The sequence below is a fragment of the Aegilops tauschii genome, chromosome 4 (assembly GCF_002575655.3).
Source record: "Aegilops tauschii subsp. strangulata cultivar AL8/78 chromosome 4, Aet v6.0, whole genome shotgun sequence".
NCBI lineage: Eukaryota > Viridiplantae > Streptophyta > Magnoliopsida > Poales > Poaceae > Aegilops > Aegilops tauschii.
This window is the reverse complement of record NC_053038.3, coordinates 14,132,895-14,152,832: the sequence shown is the minus strand read 5'-3', so window position 1 is coordinate 14,152,832 and position 19,938 is coordinate 14,132,895. Positions and strand designations below refer to the sequence as shown.

Sequence of the window (19,938 nt, the reverse complement as noted above, 5' to 3'; positions counted from 1 at the left end):
GGGTGCGACGGATCTGGGGCAGTTCTGGGGTTCCCGTGCTTCGATTCAACGTCGGATCCTTCAGACCTTATCGTGTCGGCATCAATGGCCTCTTGAGCTGCAGTTTGCGGTGACCACCGAACTGTCTTTATGAGGGTTTCTCTCCAGATCTGATGGCTGTTGCCGGCAACTCATACTGGTGTGATTGTGGGATGAGTCGGAATGCCTGTTGTGGGTTTGATGGTTCCCACTTCAATCAGTTTGTTTTGGACAGTGATGAGATCCAATCTATGGATGATGACTTGACGCAGAAGATATGATTGTGTAGCACAGACAATGGGAATTTGCCCATGACATGTAGCCGCTCGGGCAGTGGAAAAGTGGCGGCGACAACATAGGTTTGACTTTGATTTGGTGGTGCTTCTTGAGTACCCGGTCTCGAGCTTCGGGGTGAAAACCCTAGGTATGACATGAATTGGTTATACCTGGCAATGACGATGTATTTGTGTCGTTACCTTGTTAAAGGCATTGCTCGGATATATTTCTTCAAGGTGAAAACCTAAAATCTGGCCTATAGTGGTTTGATTCGGTGATGGCGGCGCTTGGGCGTCGTTCCCTTCCTGAAGGCATTGCTGTTGAAGAACACCGTTGTCCTTGTGGTGTCAAAAGATGGTTGGTGCGGATACGGTCGTTGTTGTAGTTTGTTGATCGCTGTTTTGATTACGTCGAGTTATTTTCTTTTTTCGTCGCTTGGGCATAGCTTTGGTCTTATATGACTTTGCCTTTTTGCTAGCGTGTTCATTAGTGTGTGACTTGGTGTTGGCTATGTGCATCTTTGTTATGCAGAGACCGGGTGTGTGCTCATCGTATTTGTATCCACTTGATGCTTCATTTTGAGTTAATAAAATCCACCCTTCGTCAAAAAAATAATTAAGAGATCCTCTAAAATGAATCTGTGGTACCGCAGAACGCACGGCAGAATAGATATGGTATATGATACTGCATAATTTAAACTTAAACTTCGCACCACCATAGTTCACCGGAGTTCATCTCACACACTACACACAAACTTAAAAACATAGTAGATAAACTTGAATCTAAACCTAAAACTACCAGCATCTACTCCTCGCCTGATTCGTCGCCATCGTTGTTGTCGCCCTCGTCGCTGGAGATGGCCTCACGGGGCGGGGGCTCGTTGTCGTGCAGCGTGTGGTAGATCAGTGTGCCGGAGAGGGTTTATTGGAGCTGATACTCATCCCGGAGCGCCGGCAACTGCGCGGTCGCAACCGCATCTCCGGCGGCAGTGGCGGCCTTCGCCTCCCAGCACACATGCTCGGCCGCCCGGAGGCGCTTGATGGCTAGGTCGAACAGCCTCCTGAGGCGTCGGAAACTCGCCCACGTCCGCGAGCAGGCGCTACGGGACTTCGCGCCGCGGGTGCACGCCTGCTCCCTGCGCTTCTCCGACATGGGAGGGCCGAGGGAGGAGCTGGAGGCCTTGTCATCATTGCACCGCTTGTGGCCGACGAACCCACCACGGCCGCCGAACCCCCCACGGCACCCAAACCCACCGCGCCCGCCGAACCCACTGTCGCCGCCTCGCCTTGCACCCGCGGCGCCATCACCGCCAAGATCCGGTGGCCGGAGGCGCCGTAAATCGCTGCCGAAGGGGTGAATTTTGCGGCGAAGATGGATGCGGGGAATGACGGATAGGAACCCTAAATGACCACGCGCCCGCATATATATCGGAAAGCTGGTCGGTTCTGCGCGGGCCTTTTTTTGGCTGTCCCGTATAACATCCGAGAAAACGCAGTTCGCCGTGGTTATACATGATCTGCTAGAGATGCTCTTAAATGTATTGACAACCTCGCGCAAGAGATGTCATCAGAGTTGGAGATACGGTGCTACGCCGCATGGGCAATAGAGAAGACGCAAAGCACCGGTAAGTGAGAGGAGAAAGATGAAAGATGAGCTGTAATCAAACTATGAATTTTTCTCATTCTTTTACGGAAATTATGAAATCATTGATATATATATATATATATAGTATGCAGTTTTTAAAAATTATGGACGCACGAAGCCGCCGTACTACATGATATTTTCAAAATTACCCGGTACAAATCATCTAACTTCTTGCTATTTTGAAGAATATGAATGGTCTGTTATACTAGTTTTTTTTAGATGCTGTTACTAGTTCTTTGATATTGCTTGATCATATAAATTTCCTACCTAACGTTCGCACTCCCCACCGTCCCGTTCCCGTACCACCATTTACTCTTCCTCGCCTGAGCCGCCCGCGAGTCTCCGTTCCGTTCCGCCGACGCTTCAGTCTCCTCCCCTCCGCCCACCCGCGTCGCCGCCGTCGCCGTCCCCGTTCCTCCTCGCCGCGCCCCTGCCGTCTCCGCCCGCCCGCCCGTCCGCAGTCTCTGGATTCGAGGTACGATGCTGTTCTCGTCCAGCCATGGCCATGCCCTCAGCTAAATCCGACGGATCCTCACGTTCTCCGATCTAGACCCGCCCCCGATTTCACTCCCCTGCCGCCCCTGGGCCAGCCGCAGCTTACCTTGCGATGAGGTGCCTTAAACCCTAGTTCCTGAACTGAACCCCCATCTTCCTACCCCAGGACCCGATTCAGGCATAAACAGCAATCCACTGTTGTTAGTTGTTATGTTTTTTCAGTTTCGGCGCTGTTCATTATGAATGTAAAACCTGCAGATGCTCTTGCACAACATTTGCTGCGCTCCCGCAGTGAAATCTCAGCCATTTTAAGCCACTGTTGCAACTTACTGCCTTGCAGGGCTCGGCGCTCCCATGGCGAATCCCGACGTACATGTTGAGAGTATGATAGGAACCTCGGCGCTCTCATAAACAGCAATCCACTGTTGTTAGTTATGTTTTCCAGTTTCGGCGCTGTTTATTGTAAATGTAAAACCTGTAGATGCTCCTGCACAATGTCTGCTGTGCTTATACAGTGAAATCTCAGCCATTTTAAGCCACCATTGCAATTTACTGCCTTGCAGGCCTCGGCGCCCCCATGGCGAATCCCAACGAACATGCCGAGGGTATGATGGGAGAGCATGCTGAGAAGGAGTATGCCGATTTCGAGGCGAGGGTCAAGAGGACGATATACATCGACCACCTCTCCCCTGTGGTCACTCGGCAGGTTATCCGAGCGGCTCTTTCTCAGTGTGCTCATGTTGTCAGCGTGGAGTTCGTTGAGAACTACACGATCCCGTACGACATCCCTGCCGCCGCGCTGGTGGAATTGGACGACGAGTCGCAGGCCAGGTCTGCTGTGGACTTGATGCGAGACTTCCCCTTCATAATCGGCGGAATGCCCAGGCCTGTCCGGGCCAGCTTGGCAAGGCCCGAAATGTTTCCTGATCGTCCGAGCCCGCCCGGCTCGAAGATGGAGTTCCTTTGGCTGAAACAAGGAGATCCGGAGTATGATGGGATGAGTAAACTGAAGAGCCTTGCAAAGAGGCAGGAAGCAGAGAACATGGCGCTTATCAAGGTGAAGTACTAGTTGATTTATGACTCATCTCTATTATTGTACTTATTATAGGAACAAACTATTGCTCCTCTGGAATGTAGTAGAATATAGGACCTAAATAATAGGGCGTATGCAATCGCGACCAGAGATGTCAACATATATTTTTAGCATTCATTTTCATGCTTGCACCATTTGGATGGAGCTTACCTACATTATACACATCACTTTGTGGATTTTGACCATGATCTTGCTGTTCTTTAAAACACGATTCAGTTGCTATGATCCTTCTTGGTTGCAACTTGTATTTTGAGGAGCCGTGGCTCATTGAGCTTTCTTTTCTTCCTTCAGAATATACTGGAGGAGGAGAAGGAGCTGGCGGCTCAGCAGCAGATAATGCTTGACGCCAACTACTACAAATACGACTTGCTTGAGAACATCGTGCAAAACGGGACCGTCAAGAACCTTGCTGGCCATTATAGGGTCAACTTGTTCGACGGCTGATCATTTTTGACAGTCTATGAAATGGCTTCAGAGATTGCAGTCCCTGGTGCAAGCTAGTTCCATTCCACTCGTAAAAATGTGCGATAGTGACAACCCATCGACTAGTGTGATTCAACCGCACTCTACTTGTGCCCAACTGCGCCTTCTTCTGTGTAAAAGTGGTTCCTTATGTAGTGTGACAGCTTAGATTATGACGTAATTCGTATCATGTCAGTTTAACGTCGTATCAAGATAATGCAATGATGTCTGATATTCTGTCGTGTATTATGTGAAACTTCCATATCAGGGGTGTCGGTGCCATGGTGTAGTCTTGTCTGCAGTCTTGTGGGTAGCTTGAGATATATGTCGGTCCTGATTATATTCAAGCAGGAGGGAAGTTTTGATCCCAGGAATGGACTCATTATCATGGCGATTTTATGGAATATTGGCAACACAGCATTACAAGTGCCATGTTTCCAACCTGACCCTGGTATAGTTAATTCAAGAGCAATCCAAACAGAAAGTACAGGTAATTAGTTAATCAAATCTCTACATTGTCACTCCCATGTGGTTGTTTTTCTTTGGATATATGAACAACAGAAGTGATTTTTTTCCCTTCTGCCTTTTTAATCATCTGTTATGGTCTAAGTAGAGACAGTATCAGTGCATGAAATGATTCCTAAAAGCCTGGATCTTTCAGTATACCTTTTAATAACATTTACCTGTAGGCTCCAGTCTTGCTTTGCAAACATAACACATAATCTAGCATTTCTGCTGGTCTAAACTAACTCAATAAGTCTGCGTACCCCATTCCTCATGTTTGTCACTAGTACTACTACTATTATTTGTTGGTCTGACCAAGCCAAGCCAATTATAGATTGCAATCTCTGTATCATTAGTTTTATGGAAGCCAAATGCATGTAGTGGTCTGTTGTCCTTGGAAGTTGGAAACTACAATCCTCCATTTGCCAACAGCTGGTCACCACTAAATGTTGTTATGATCCTGTCCATGTTATTGCAAGTACAGTGGTACTATATCTTGATTCAGTGAACCCAGAGGTCATTTTGCAACAAGGAATTGGTGGAATACTGCTCTATACAACAAGTACAGTAGTACCACTATGCTGATTCGGTGAACCGACACAACATTTTGCACTATATGTACCAAATTGTAATAAGCAGAATTTAAAAAGAAGTATATTTAGGGTGATATTTGTAAGGGTGAAAATTACTTCGAGTGATTCATAGCACATTAGTTCCCAATATTCAAAGATGAAGCACACATTCATAATTGATCCCCTGAGATTGACACCAATTAAAGTATCATCGTAGGGATATTTTAGATAGTATAGATAACTAGATATAGTGATTAGTGGGTACATCAGCGAAACATGAAGCTTTGCATATTAAAGAGGAAAAAAAAGAAAAGAGTAATGAGCTGAGAAGCTAGAACGAGGATGGGTGATAACTGACAGCTAGATTTGTGAGGGGGTCAGCAAAAAGTTTTGATGAAGTCACTGGGAGATCCCAAAGGACATGTACACATGAAGAACACATCAACTTGATCAGTACAAGTGTATAACAGTAGGAAGTCCACAGGCTACCTTTGTACATGTGTACTACTATTTGGTCGTTCTGCTCTGTTTGTTCTCCACTGGTTGCATCAGCCTAAGAAAAACTTGCGCCACCTGGTAACTGCTAGGATCTAAATCAAATTCGCAACACAGCAGGGGCGCCCTGAGCAGCTACCGCCCTCGAGCTTGTCTCAAAGGTAGGATGGCCCTAGATCCTGTGGAATCGTTGCGGGTGTTAAGTTTGTGTTGGGCAGGTTTAGTCCCGTTGTTTCTCATATGGGTGATTGTCTGTCTAACATCCCTGAAATAAGTGATTAAGATAGGAGTAAGTTAAGCAGCCTCATATATATAAAGTGGCGCCGAATGCTGAATTGCTCATATAGTTTGAAGTCTTTCTAGCCTTTTTCTTCTCTTGCCCTGGAGTATGCAACATACTAAATTTCTGGAAGAAAGGATAACATGGATGGTCGCTTACGTTTTCTTTAGGTTGTCCTGCATTGCTTTCTCCTGATGCCTCCCATGCTTATGGACATAGAAACCGGGAATTAGAAAATGCAAAGAAACAATGGACACTCCGGTGCCACTAGTATCTATCACTTACCCTTGCCTTTGGCCCTTTCTATGCCCTTTTTGTTTCACACTTTCAAGTTTATATAATGGGGATGGAAAGAATCAGGAAGGAGGGAGTGGCAGGTGGTCGATTACAGTCGGTGGTATATTGTTGCGCATTGATCAGTGTCACTGAAGCTGTCATGATTCAAGGACAGAAAACAAGCAAAAATTAATGTGTAAAGAGTGTCCTTTTATACTCATGGCCTCCTCATAGCTGCTGAGGAGGAGGAAGAACGCCAGAGGAGCCGCCGCTGGATGCAGAGCAGAAGCAGCCGCCACAATGCTCTCTTCTTTCCCCTCCTGGAAACCCAGTAACCCTAGCCGAACAGGCCTCTTTTGGGCCAGGCCTTATATACCCCCCTTTTTCCCCTCCCGCCTGTGGGCTATTTCAGCTCCCGTCTGACCTTTGGGCCCGCCTTCTACGCTTTTCTGTCGCTTAAGCGCGCGCAGCGAACGCTCAGCCAGCGCTTAGCGCTTAACCGATTGCTAAATCATGCTGTTTTCCGCTCAAACGCTAAAAGTTGCGCCTAGGCCAAAAGCGAGCGTTTAGCTACCGCTCAGCGCTTAAGCGCGCTTAAGCGACGCTTAAAAACGCTTTCTTGAACACTGCTACTTATGATGCGCTCACCAACTGGAATTACAAATTACCAAAAGATCTCCTAAAATGGACAACATATCGAGCTTTACAGAGAAGATGATAAGAGTATAGCATCAACTCAAGAACAACAGTAGAAAGAAAATACCTCTTGGTTCTAGAAACTCGAAGATTGAAAGTGTTCTTTTAATTCCTAGCTCAAATGCTTCGGCTATGAACAGTAAAATCCAAAATAAATAGAAAGAATTTAAAAATAATTCTGATTTTTTACAACATTGCTTAGTTTTCTTCCCGCGTTCAAGTTTTCTTAATGAAATGACATTCGTGGAAGTTTGAGAAAAAAAAACAAAATCAGCACTCAGAAATACTTTCAAAAATAGTCGTACTTTCAAAAATAGTCTTTTTGGAACATCAATTTTTTTCTTGTCCCGAGCATTTCAAATGCTTTTCCTTCGTGAAAATTTGCACGTATGTAGAAAATTCAATCATATTTCTTGCCAAGAAAATTCAGTTTTTTTTATTTTTTACTAGTTTTTTTATTATACTATTCATGAGGGTGCATTTGAGCTCGGGTGTACAAACTCCATGTCCCTCAAATGTGCTATTCCTTGGCATTGGCATCCACATATTTTACTATTCTTCGGAAATGAAAAATCCTAAGCCAAGAAGAGTTAGGCATGTGGGGTTTCCTTTGTTGAGCTAAAGTCTAAGTGCATCATCATATATAACGTCTACAGTCTGAACACTTGCATGTTTCATTAATTCATCACTAACCTGAATAGACTGGTATATTTTTATACCTGGATGCGTCCCATCCTTGTGCGCACAACAGTTTAAAAAATGCAAATTGCATTGAGCACTAGACCAATTTTCGCATAGCTTTGGTTCTGACAAAAGTATAAGGTTCGGTGAAGTTAGACTTCTCCATGAGGCCAATGTGGACTTAATAGCCTTATCCACCAGAGAAATATTGTGCCACAACAATATCAAATCTAAATTAAGAAGATGCACAGAGGACAAGGAAGGAGAGCCAGGCTTGCTAACTGAAGAATCTGAGGAAGAAATGATTGGAAGAAGCAATCAAAGAAGGAAGCAAGTTTTTTCCATGGCCAGCATGACTGGGCTCACCTCCTTCTCACGTTTTATTTCTTGTGTTCTTATCAATATATCTACCTACCTATATACACCCATTCGTGGTTAATTTCCATGCACAATACTTCAACTTTCCGTTGTTGTCGTCGCATTCGAATTTGCAAGGGATAATGGGTAAGGTCCCAATGGAGAGGAGCGGGTGCTCTGCTTTTGGCTCTGGCTCTCGTTTGCTTCTTCTCAGGTACTCTTTACCTGCTCCCATTCACCTGGCTACACCATCACTTTCTGCTCCAATAAATACTGATCAACTGGTCAATTCCTCTCACTGCCCCCCAACTTTATTGAATGATAACTCAAAAACAAAACTGCAGCAATCATACTAGTATTATCTTTCATATGTTATCATTCTGATTTCACATTGCGTCGGTTTACATGACCCTTCTCTGAATGGCACTTCAATCTATTACTGTCTCTGTCTCTTGTACATTCCATTGTTTCAGGAAGCAATCAGTGTGATCGTGCCACAACAACTGGCTCATTTTCAGTGGCTCCCACATTTCTTGGCTGAGCACTTCTGCACTAACGCTTCTGATGCTAATTTGCACTCCCAGTGTCATTAAGGGTTAGTTCGAGAGCAATCCATGATATAGTTATTTGTGTAGCCTGATCTTCTCCTGATAAAAGAGAAAGTACACGTAATTGATTCATCAAATCTCTACGCTGTCACTCCCATGTGGTTGTTTTTCTTTTGATATATAGATAACAAAAGTTATTGTTTTCCCCCACTGCCATTTAATCATCTATTTCGGTGTCAGTGGAGACAGCATCAGTGCATGAAATGGCCCCTAAAAGCCTGGATCTTTCAGTACACCTTTCAATAACATTTACCTGTAGGCTCTAATCTTGCTATGCAACCATGATACATATTCTAGCATTTGTGCAGGTGTAGACCAACTTAGTAAGTCTGCATATCCGGTTCCTCATGTTTGTCACTACTACTACTACTATTATTTGTTGGCCTAAGTTCCTAACCAAGCCTGGATATTGAGTAATTTGTAGCACATTAGTTCCCAATATTCAAAGACTAAGCCCACCTTCATAATTGATCCCTGATATAGTGGGTACATCAGTGAAACATGAAGCTTGGCATATTGAGGAAATTAAAGAAAAGAGTGATGAGCAGAGAAGCTAGAATGAGGAAGGGTGATTACTGACAGCTAGATTTGTGAGAGGGTTCGCAAAAGTTTGATGAAGTCAGTGGGACGTGGGAGATCACAAGGACATGTAGGTCTGACAAACATGATAGGAACTTGACCAGTACAACGGTAGGAAGTCCACAGCTGTACTACTACTTGGTAACTCTCTGCATTTTGTTCTCCAAGTGTTGCATCAGCCTAAACAAAACTTGCGCCACCTGGTAACTGTCAGGATCTAAATCAAATTCACAGCACAACAGAAGGGTTTTGTACAGCTACAGACCCGAGGTTTGTCCCAAAGGTGGGATTGCCTCAGATCCAGTGGAATTGTCTCGCAAGTTAAGTTTTTGTTGGGCAGGTTTGTTTCTGCGGCCCCTCATGTGGGTGATTGTTTGTCTAACATCCCTGTAAGAAGTGAGTGCGCATGAGCAAGTCAAGGAGCCTCATATATATAAAGTGGCCTCATATGCAACATACTAAATTTCTGGAAGAAAGGACAACATGGGTGATCTCTTACATTTTCCAGGGGTTGTCCTGCACTGCTTTCTCCTGACGCCTCCCATGCTCATGGACATAAAACCGGGAGAGTGAAAATGCGAAGAAACAATGGAGACTCCAATGCTACTGGTCTCTTTCACTTACCCTTGCATTTGGCCCTTTCTATGCCCTTTCTTTTGTTTCACACTTTCAAGTTTATATACCGGGGATGTAAAGAATCAAGAAGGGTGGAGAGGTAGTTGGTCCATTCAGTAGAGTAAGTGGTGCATTGTTGTGCTTTGATCAGAGTCACTGAAGATGTCATGATTCAGGAAGGACAGAAAAAGCAAAAATAATAGTATATATCGAGCTTTATAAAGAGTGTCATTTTGTAGTTTGTACTCATGGCCTCCTTACTAACTGCAATAACAATTTCTCAACAGATCTTCTAAAATGGACAACATATCGAGCTTTACAGAGAATATGATAAAAGTATAGCATCAGCTCCAGAACAACAATAGAAAGAAAACACCTGATACTCACTCAAAGATCGGAAGTGTTCTTCTAATCCAAAACTCCATGCTGATGATAAAGTATTGCATCAGCTCCAGAACAACAATAGAAGGAAAACACCTGATACTCACTCAAAGATCCGAAGTGTTCTTCTAATCCAAAACTGTATGCTGATGATAGAGTATAGCAAATTGTCAACTCAATTGTCTGATCAAGTGAACAGTACTATATATCTGTATCTGAACTCTGAAGCTTCTCTAGTATTCTACATGACATCATTTTTTTATTGATGCACGACTCTCATGTATACTTTACTAGACCAACTATATGGTGATAGAATAGGATATCCTGGTTTGTAGAACAACAATGACTGACAAAATTCATGGCCAGGCCTGAAACTCTAGTGCTGGCTAGCTTTATTCCAGGTGCTGATGTGCAGCTTGCAGCCAACTAGCAAATTACGTTAACTGATATGTGAGCTTGTCAGCAATCGACCAAAGTTCACAGGCTGCCTCGTACATGCATACTAGTAACTTTCTGCAGTTTGTTCTCCATTCCGCCACCTGATAACTGTCAGGATCTAAATCAAACCCAGGAGCGGCTGGAGCACCTACGCACATTAGGCTTATCGCAAAGGTATGGTGTCCTCGGATCTAATGATATTGTAGTGCATATTATGTTCTGGTTGGGGAGGTTCTATTCTGCTGTGTCTAATGTGGGTGATTGTCTGTCTAAGATACCTGAAAGAAGCGATTGCGTAGAAGTGGCGTTGAATGCTGAATTGCTCATATAGTTCTAAGTTTTCGTGTACCGACAACCTAAAAACCCTTAGGCCGGTCTATGTGTATAAATTGTGTACATTAATAAACTCTTTAGCTTTTAACTTGACCATCATACCCTCTAAGTTCAAGAGGTATGTTCTATTCTCCATTGTTGACTTTTTTTTGGGGGAGGGGGGGGGGGGGTGTTCTGAAGCAGAAGTGTTTTATACAACCTAAATGTATGGTCTAGACATACGTAATTGTGACACTCGTTAGGGTTCTGAAGCAGAAGTGTTTTATACAACCTAAATGTATGGTCTAGACATACGTAATTGTGACACTCTGTTATTTCCAGGACAGGCGACTCGCACTCACGCGAGCCTCGATCTAGCGCCACCGCCGCCACCCAACGCCGGATCCCTCCTCCGCTGCCACCTCCCATGGACACATCTTCCTCCCCAGTCGCACCTCCTCTCCTCGCTGCCGCCCGAGGCGCCCTCCGGCGAAGTCCAGATGGCTCTAGGGAAGGCGGTGGCATGGTGGGCCTGGTCTCCGGTCAGATCTGATCCGGCCGGTGCGGCTTGCTCCATGTGCGGCGGCAGTGATCGGTGGCGATCCACTGCACACGATGCTGGATGGAGGGTCCTTGAGCGGATCCGGGTGAAAACCCTACTCTTGGCACGTAGCCAAGGTCGGCGATGGCGGTGTTTTTCTACATCGTCCCCTTCTTGAAGGCATCGTCGTGGAGAAGCTCTAGACCCCTATCCGCTACCTCCGGGGGAAACCCTAAATCAGTCGATCTGATGACGGCGACGCTCATGTGTCGTACCCCTCTTGAGGGCGTCATTCTTGGAGGTGTGCATAGGCTCGAGGGACCAGTGAACGGCATCTGCGGTGTAGCGGCGTTCCCTATGAAGCATCGACGGCGTGGAGTCTCGGCGGCGAGGCACAGCAAAGTCTCGACGACGGATGCGTGATGATAAACGCGCGTAGAGAGGAGGCGCTGTCTGGCGCCATGGGGCCATTCGATGGCAGGCCTGGCAAGGTCGATGTGTCAGTACCTGCTCTGAAGATAGATTGATGGAAGACAGCGACAACGACCTATGAGTGCGTCTGACCGGTTTGTGCCCCAGACCCGGTATGTGGCTTGGTCGGGGCCTTCGGCTTTAGATGTTAGACTAGATGAGAAGTCTGGGTATTCGATTCACACTTTCTGCACCCTTTCATCAATGGATAGGGGTAGCGACAGATGTTGTCAAGATGACGAATTCAGACATATTGATGTATTACTTTGTAAGAGTTTTGTGAATAATTAATAAAGTGGTTGCATACATCTCCTAGATGCAATGCAGCGGCCGAGGGTCATCCTTCTTTTCTAAAAAAAAGACATACATAATTGTGTACTTTATCTTCCACCATCGTGTCCACTTGGATTTCACACGCACACGACACACCTCGCCGCCGAAGTGCTGACTGAGCACCGACACCTCTATCTCCGCCGCCCATCTCCTTTGGCCAGCCTGCTCTGACCGACCTCATCTACCTATGGCGTCCAATGGCCGTCTCAGGTTGTCAATTGCAGAGTAAGAGCATCTTCAATAGATGGTCCAAATATAAAAATAACTAACTTTTGGACCATCTATTGGAGATGCTCTAAGCACCTCGTTCTGTCCTGCTCCATCTCTCAATCTGCCATGGGAGGCACGGCCACCTGTTGAATTGTCAATTTGCGCATATATATAAAGTGGCGTCGAATGCTTAATTGTGCATATAGTTCTAAGTTCATGTCTTAGCTGAAGAATACCAAGCATCCATGTTTCTGGAAGAAAAGGACAATATGGATGATTGCTTACATATCGACATCGGTGTGCTGCATTGCTTTGTCCTGGTGCCTCCCATACTCATATGTGGGCAACGGAATTGAGAAAGTGAAAATGTAAAGAAACAATGTGAACTCCAATATGCTACTAGTCTTTTTCACAGTTTCACTTGTCCGCATTTGGCCCTTTCTACCCTTCTTCTCTTTCACACTTCTAGTTTATATATATGGATGGAAGTAATCAAGAAGGGAGGAGAGGTAGGTGGTTGATTGAGAAGAGTGGGTGGTACAATGTCGCGCATTGAAAAGAGTCGCCGAAGATGTCATGATTCAAGAAAGGCAGAAACAAGCGAAAAGTTTAACATATAAAGAATGTCATTTCATATTCATGACCTCCTCGCAAACAAGTGATGTGCTCACTATTGCAGTTGCAATTTCCCAGAGAAGATATCCTAAAATGGACAATAGATCAAGCTTTTTGCACAGAAGACGACAGACTATAGCATCAGCTCCAGAACAACAACTCTTTGTTTGGGGCTTGCACGCTTGCTTTTAGGGTTGCTGCTTGGTTGCCATTCGTGGTCAAGTTTGTAACGTTTTTGCCCGATTTTCCGCTAATTAACTGCGCAACTCTCTTCTCCTTAATTAATAAACGAGGCAAATATTTTGTCTCTGTTTAAAAAAAACACCTTGTGATACTGTACACTCAAAGATGCTATTCCTTGGCATCGGGCTCCTTTGTCGTGCTGAAGTCTAAATGCATCATATATAGCGTAAGTCCACATATCCTATTCCTCATGTTTGTCATTAGTAATACTACTATTATTCCTCATGTTTATCATTAGTAATAATAGTACTATTATTTGTTGACCTAACCAGGCCAAGGAAATTATAGATTGCTGATTGTAACTGATCTGTCGTTCCTTGGAATTTGGAACCTACTGCCCTCCATTTGCCGGTCCACAGTGTAGCTTGGGATATTTGTCGGTCCTGAAGATGTGTTGTTAATTCAAGCAGGAGGAAGTTTTGTGATCCCATGAATGGACTCGTTATCATGGCGCTTTTATGGAACAATGGCAACACAGCATTACAAGCGCCATGCTTGCAAATCTTGGAGCAGAGGACAAGGAAGGAGAGTTAGGCTTACTGACCGGACAATCTGAGGAAGAAATGGTAGGAAGAAGTAAATAAAGAAGGAAGCCATGTGAAGCAAGTTTTTGACATGTCTCACCTCCCTCTCATTTATTCTTTCTTGTGTTCCTATCAGTATATCTACCCACCTATATACACCCATGCATTGGTTAATTTCCATGCACAGTAACTTCAACTTTTCATTGGAGTTTTGAAGGGGGTTCTCTGGTTCTGGCTCTGGCTCTGTCTCTCGTTTTCTTCTTCTCAGGTGCTCTCCACCTGCGCCCAGTCACGTGAGTGCACCATAACTTTCTGCTCCAACAGATACTGATCAAGAACTGATCAACTCCTCTCACCAGCCTTCAACTTCTTTGAATGATAACACAAAAACAGAACTGCAACAATTAATACTAGCAATTCTCTTCCATACACTTATACATGTTCGGATACTTGCAATTCTCTTCCATACACTTATACATGTTCGGATACTTGCAATTCTCTCACCTCACACTGTCATTCTGATTTCACACGGTGTCAGTTCAGATGACATTTCTCTGAATGTCACTTCAATATATTACTACCACATCAAGCTGCATGTTTTTGACTTGATCCATATAGCCAATTGTCAACTCAATTGTCTGATTAAGTAAACGGTATATATCTGTATCCGAACTCTGAAGCTTCTGATAGAGGCAGTATTCTACATGACATCAATTTTTAATGATGCATGACTCTCACGTATACTTTACTAAACCCACTATATGGTGATAGAATGGGATATCCAGGTTTCTAGAACAACAATGACTGACAAAATTCATGGCCAGGCCTGAAATTCTGTCTCTAATGTGGCTGATTGTCTGTCTAAGATACCTGAAAGTAGTGAGAGCGCAGGAGCAAGTCAAGGAGCTTCATATGTATAAAGTGGTGTTGAATGCTGACTTGCTCATATAGTTCTAAGTGTTTTTTCTGGCTCATGAGCATGTACTAACGTACTAAATTTCTTGAAGAAAGGGAGATAGCATGGATGGTTGTTTACATCGTCCATGAATTGTGCTTCCTTTCTTTATCCCAATGCCTACCATAACTTGCTTAGTTGCAAATTTCATGAGTTTCCATGTTACTTCGAGCAGCGAAGTAGTTTGTAGCCTGAGCTTCTTGTGAACGTAAGATAGCATCTGACGGATGGGAATTTGGTGCTCTTGGGTACCCACGCACCCTATATGAGCCAATTTTTTTAGTAATTGAAAAAAGGTTCAAACAATTTCAAATCTCTTTTGGAATCAAACATGATCAGGTATTTTACTCGTATGAAAAGTTTCGACAAGAAATGATTCCTATTGACTTCAGGGCAAAAAAGACAAGTTTATGACGACAATATAGCATGTATAGTACTTGTATATAGCGTTCTTTGCCGAATCTTCTACCCAGGATACAAGGAAGGTCATTCTCTGACGAATCTTTTTATATGACTACAATATTTGATCATGCTTGACACCAAAAAAGATTCGGAATTTTTTGAATTACTATTTTTTTTGCATATAGGGTGCGCTTGTACCCAGGTTCTCCTTCGTATTTTCCAGCATCTGACCTAGTACAATGCTAACTGCTAACATTTTGCTAGCTTTTTCTTGACCAACCTTGAGTCAAACTGTCTTTCTCGTGGGTGCTTGTCTGCCTAGCACCCCTGGAAGAAGAAGAAGTGAGAGCACCGGAGTAACTTAAGAAGCTTCATATATATATATATAAAGTGGCGTCGAATGCACAATTGCGCATATAGTTCTAAGTTTATGTCTTAGCTGAAGAATATCAAGCAGCTAAGTTTTTGGAAGAAAAGGATGATATGGATGATTGCATACAGAACCAGATATATGTACTGCAATGCTTTCTCCTGATGCCTCCCATACTCATGGACAATAAAATTGAGAAAGTGAAAATGTAAAGAAATAATGTGAACTCCAATGCTACTAGTCTCTTTTACTTGTCTGCCTCTGGCCCTTTCTACCCTTCTTCTCTTTCACACTTCTAGTTTATATAATAGGGATGGAAATAATCAAGAAGGGAGGAGATGTAGGTGGCGGATTCAGAAGAGTAGGTGGTACAATGTTGCACATTGATCAGAGTCACTGGAGATGTCATGATCCAGGAAAGGCAGAAACAAGTGAAAAGTTTAACGTATAAAGCATGTCATTTTATACTCGTGATCTCCTCATGAACAAGTCTACTTATGATGCGCTCACTGATTGCGGTTGCAATTCCAAAAGAGATCTCCTAAAATGGACAACAGATCGAGCTTTGCAGAGAAGATAACGGACTATAGCTTCAGCTCCAGAACAACAACTCTTCGTTTGGGGCATGCATAATTGGCTTTAGGGTTGCTGCTTAGTTGCCTTTGTTGTTCAAGTTTGTGATGGTTTTAACCCATTTTTCCGATAATTAACCGGGAAACCCTCTTCCCCTTCATTAATAGATGAAGCGAATATTTTGCCTTGGTTTTAAGGAGACACCTTGTGATACTGGACACTCAAAGATGTTCCTTGGCACCAAGCTCCTTTGTCGAGCTGAAGTCTAAATGCATCATATATAGCGTATGTCTTGCATATCTTATTCTATTCTTCATGTTTGTCATTAGTAATACAACTATTATTTCTCATGTTTACTATTAGTAATATTACTATTATTTGTTGGCCTATCAAGCCAAGGAAATTACAGATTGCAATCTCAGATGCAAGCAAGTGGTCTGTCGTTCCTTGGAAAGTTGGAAGTTGGAACCTACTGCCCTCATTGCAAAAAGCTGGTCACCACTAAATGCTGCTATGATCATGTCTTGTGCATTACTGCCAGTACAATAGTACTATGTTGTTTCAGTGAACCAACATGACATGTTGCAACAAGGAACTGACAGTGTTGCTTTATGTGTATCAAATTATAACCATTAACAGAAAAAAATTAGGGTGCTCATTGTAAGGATGAAAATTACTCCGAGCAATTTGTAACACGCTAGTTCCCAAATATTAGAAGCACACTTTCATAATAGATCCATGAGACTGACAACAATTAAAGTATTATAGTAGGGATATTTTAGATAGTGTAGATATAGTGGGTACATCAGTGAAACATGAAGCTTTGTATTATTGCATATTAAGGTGGAAATTAAAGAAAAGAGTGATGAGCAGAGAAGCTAGATGGAGGATGTGTGATAATTGATAACTGACAACTAGATTTGTGAGAAGGTCAGCAAAAGGTTTGATAAAATTATTGGGAGATCCTTAGTGGCCAAGGAAGATAGAAACAATGAGTCTTTATCATCGCATGAGAGCAGAACATGCCACCACATCATTTGAGTGCATTGACTGAATCTCATTCCTCCCTCCATGATCACTGCTAGACCATTCCACATGAGATCGATGATGATGCATTTTTGTCTCTCTCTATCCGTGTGGCACTCTCACTGATGAAGAATATCAAATATCTAAGTTTTTGTAAGAAAAGGGGAATATTGATGATTGGTACAAGTCATCATCAGTGCACTCCATTGCTTTCTCCTGATGACTCCCATACTCATGAACAATGAAATATGGATAAAGTGAAAATGTAAAGAAACAATGGAACTTCAACGCTAGTAGTCTCGTTCACTTATCCTTGCCTTTTGTACTTTTGTTTGGCAGAAAATATGGCGCTCGTCAAGGTGAAGTAGTTGATTTTTCAACAAAGGGTGAAGTAGTTGATTTATGACTGGTCTTATCTACTTATAGGAAGTTAGGAACAAACTATTGCTCTGGAATGCAGAACATAGAACCTAATAGGGCGTATGTAATTTCAACCAGAGATGTCAACATGTATTTTTAGCATTCATTATCAATTTATCATGCTTGCACCATTTGGATGGAACCTTCCTACATTGTACACAACATTTTGTGGATTTTGTTGACGATGTTGTTCTTTTAAAAAAATACAGCTGCTTTGAGCCTTGGTTGTAAGTTGTAACTTGTATTCCGAGTCATAGTTCATTGATTTTTTTTCTTCCCTCAGAATATACTGGAGGAGGAGCTGGCGACTCGGCAGCAGATAATGCTTGATGCCAACTACTACAAGTACGACATGCTTGAGAGCATCATGGAAAACGGGGCCATCAAGAATCTCACTGGCCATTATAGGGTCAACTTGTTCGATGGCTAATCATTTTTGTCAATCTATGCAATGGCTTCAGAGATTGTAGTTCCCAGTGCAAGCTAGTTTCATTCCACTCATAGAAATGTGTGATAGTGACAACCATCGACTAGTTTGATGTAGTCGCGCTCTACGTGTGGCCAGCTGCATCTTTTGTGTAAAAGTGGTTCCTTAGTGTGACAGCTTAGATTATGATGTAACCTTTGTATGATGTCAGTTTAACATCGCATCAAGATAATGCAATGATGTCTTATATTGTCGCATGTATCACGTGAAACTCGCATATCAGGCGTGTTCGTGCCATGGTGTAGTCATGTCTGCAGTTTTGTGGCTAGCTTGAGATATACGTTGGTCCTGATTCAAACATGAGGGAAGTCTTGATCCCAGGAATGGACTCAGTATCACAGCGGTTTTATGGAATATTGGCAACACAACATTAGAAGTGCCATGTTTCCAGCCTGATCCTGATATAGTTAATTCAAGAGCATTCCAAACAGAAAGTACAGGTAATTCGTTCATCAAATCTCCACACTGTCACTCCCATGTGGTTGTTTTTCTTTGGATATATAAGCAACAGAAGTGATTTTTTCCCTTTTGCCTTTTTAATCATCTGTTCTAGTCTAAGTGGAGACAGCATCAGTGCATGAAATGATCCCTAAAAGGACGGATTTTTAGAACATCTGCACCCGGGCCCTGCTATCCTGGCTGTTCAATATTGCTTTAAGATCTATGCAACACAACTAACTTTCTATATGAAATTTTCTCTTTTTTGCTTCTCTCACATAGAAAACATGTCTTGAAGTTCAAACCTTTGCAGCGTGGCAAAGTTTTCTATCTAGAATCTAGGATAAACTTTCAGAATTTTTTGTCAAACATAAATATACAAAAAATGATTTTTTAGGTTTGACAAAAAATTCTGAAAGTTTATCCTAGATTCTAGATAGAAAACTTTGCCACGCTGCAAAGGTTTGAACTTCAAGACATGTTTTATGGGAGAGAAACAAAAAAGAGAAATGTGTTTGCATGAATCGCGATGCGCAGAATGGATGGCTAGATAGGGAGGGCCTGGGTGCAGGTGTTCTATTATATATTTTCGATCCCTAAAAGCCTGGATCTTTCAGTACATCTTTTAATAACATTTACTTGTAGGCTCCAATCTTGCTTTGCAAACATAATACATAATCTAGCATTTCTTTTTAGAGAAATGGCATACGCCCAACTTTATAAATAAAGCTATAAGGCAGGTAGCAACAGCAACACAGATAAGTATCAAACACACCCAAGCCCCAACGATGGGCAAGACGATGGAGGATAAAGTCAGGTACATGGCTCCCTCGCCAGTACACGACACGCAGGCCGGAAGAGAAAGATCCAACTAAAGCTAAAGCATCCGGCCCAAAAGAAGCACTTAAGCATCCTGCTCTTGTCTGCATAACTAAGACGCCGTCGTCCGGATTTTGTAGATCAGCATAGAGAGCGCCTCTTGGTCGTCGACCTTAGTCAATGATTTCCACTGCTGCAGGAAAGCACACGATTTAAATAAGCAGTCAGCCGGTTTAGCCGGAAACACGTGCTCGATAGTAAATTTGTTCCTAGTTGTCCACAGGGACCAGCATAAAGCCCCCAAGCCCACCCAAAAGATGCGCCTAGATACACCGGAGAGGTTGGAAGCCAAGCTGCGCAACTCGGCAAAGGAGGCAGGGGCCCAAGAGACACGAAGCCAGTCCCGCACGCAACTCCAAATAAGCTTAGTCAGGTAACAATGAAAAAAGATATGTTCCGAGTCTTCCACATCACCGCAAAGGGCACAAAACTGGGAGCCCGGCCCATTTCTCTTACGAATTTGATCAGCCGAGGGCAATCGGCCTCGGAAAGCTTGCCACAAGAAAATTTTAATCTTAGGGGGAATACGGGCCTTCCAAATTTGGGAAAAACGATTGGTAAGCGTGCCACCAACGAGCTTAGAATAAAGAGATTTAACAGAAAAACGCCCAGAGGCAAAAAGCGGCAAAAGCACTGAATCCCTGACCGTCGAGAGCGTAGGGAAGAGGG

The 19,938-nt window shown here is 43.4% G+C and overlaps 1 protein-coding gene across 7 annotated transcripts; it reads left to right on the top strand.

Moving 5' to 3' along the window:
- The first annotated feature begins 2,206 nt into the window (after positions 1-2,206).
- On the top strand, positions 2,207-18,156 carry LOC109774404 (ASI1-immunoprecipitated protein 1). Of its 7 annotated transcripts, none has more exons than XR_012181205.1 (5): positions 2,207-2,413; positions 2,774-2,815; positions 2,997-3,490; positions 4,257-4,478; positions 17,749-18,156. XR_012181205.1 is itself a non-coding variant. In XM_020333146.4 (4 exons), exons 2-4 carry the CDS (start codon positions 2,788-2,790, stop codon positions 3,968-3,970), a joined length of 675 nt encoding a protein of 224 aa, XP_020188735.1. In that variant the 5' UTR covers positions 2,212-2,413; positions 2,774-2,787; the 3' UTR covers positions 3,971-4,222. The 7 variants fall into 7 exon arrangements, 5 of the variants coding, with proteins under 5 accessions (XP_020188735.1, XP_020188711.1, XP_045083253.1 ...); XR_002235547.4 differs by having other exon boundaries at positions 2,218-2,413; positions 2,774-2,901; XM_020333146.4 differs by lacking the exons at positions 4,257-4,478; positions 17,749-18,156 and adding an exon at positions 3,818-4,222 and having other exon boundaries at positions 2,212-2,413.
- The last annotated feature ends 1,782 nt before the right edge of the window (positions 18,157-19,938 follow it).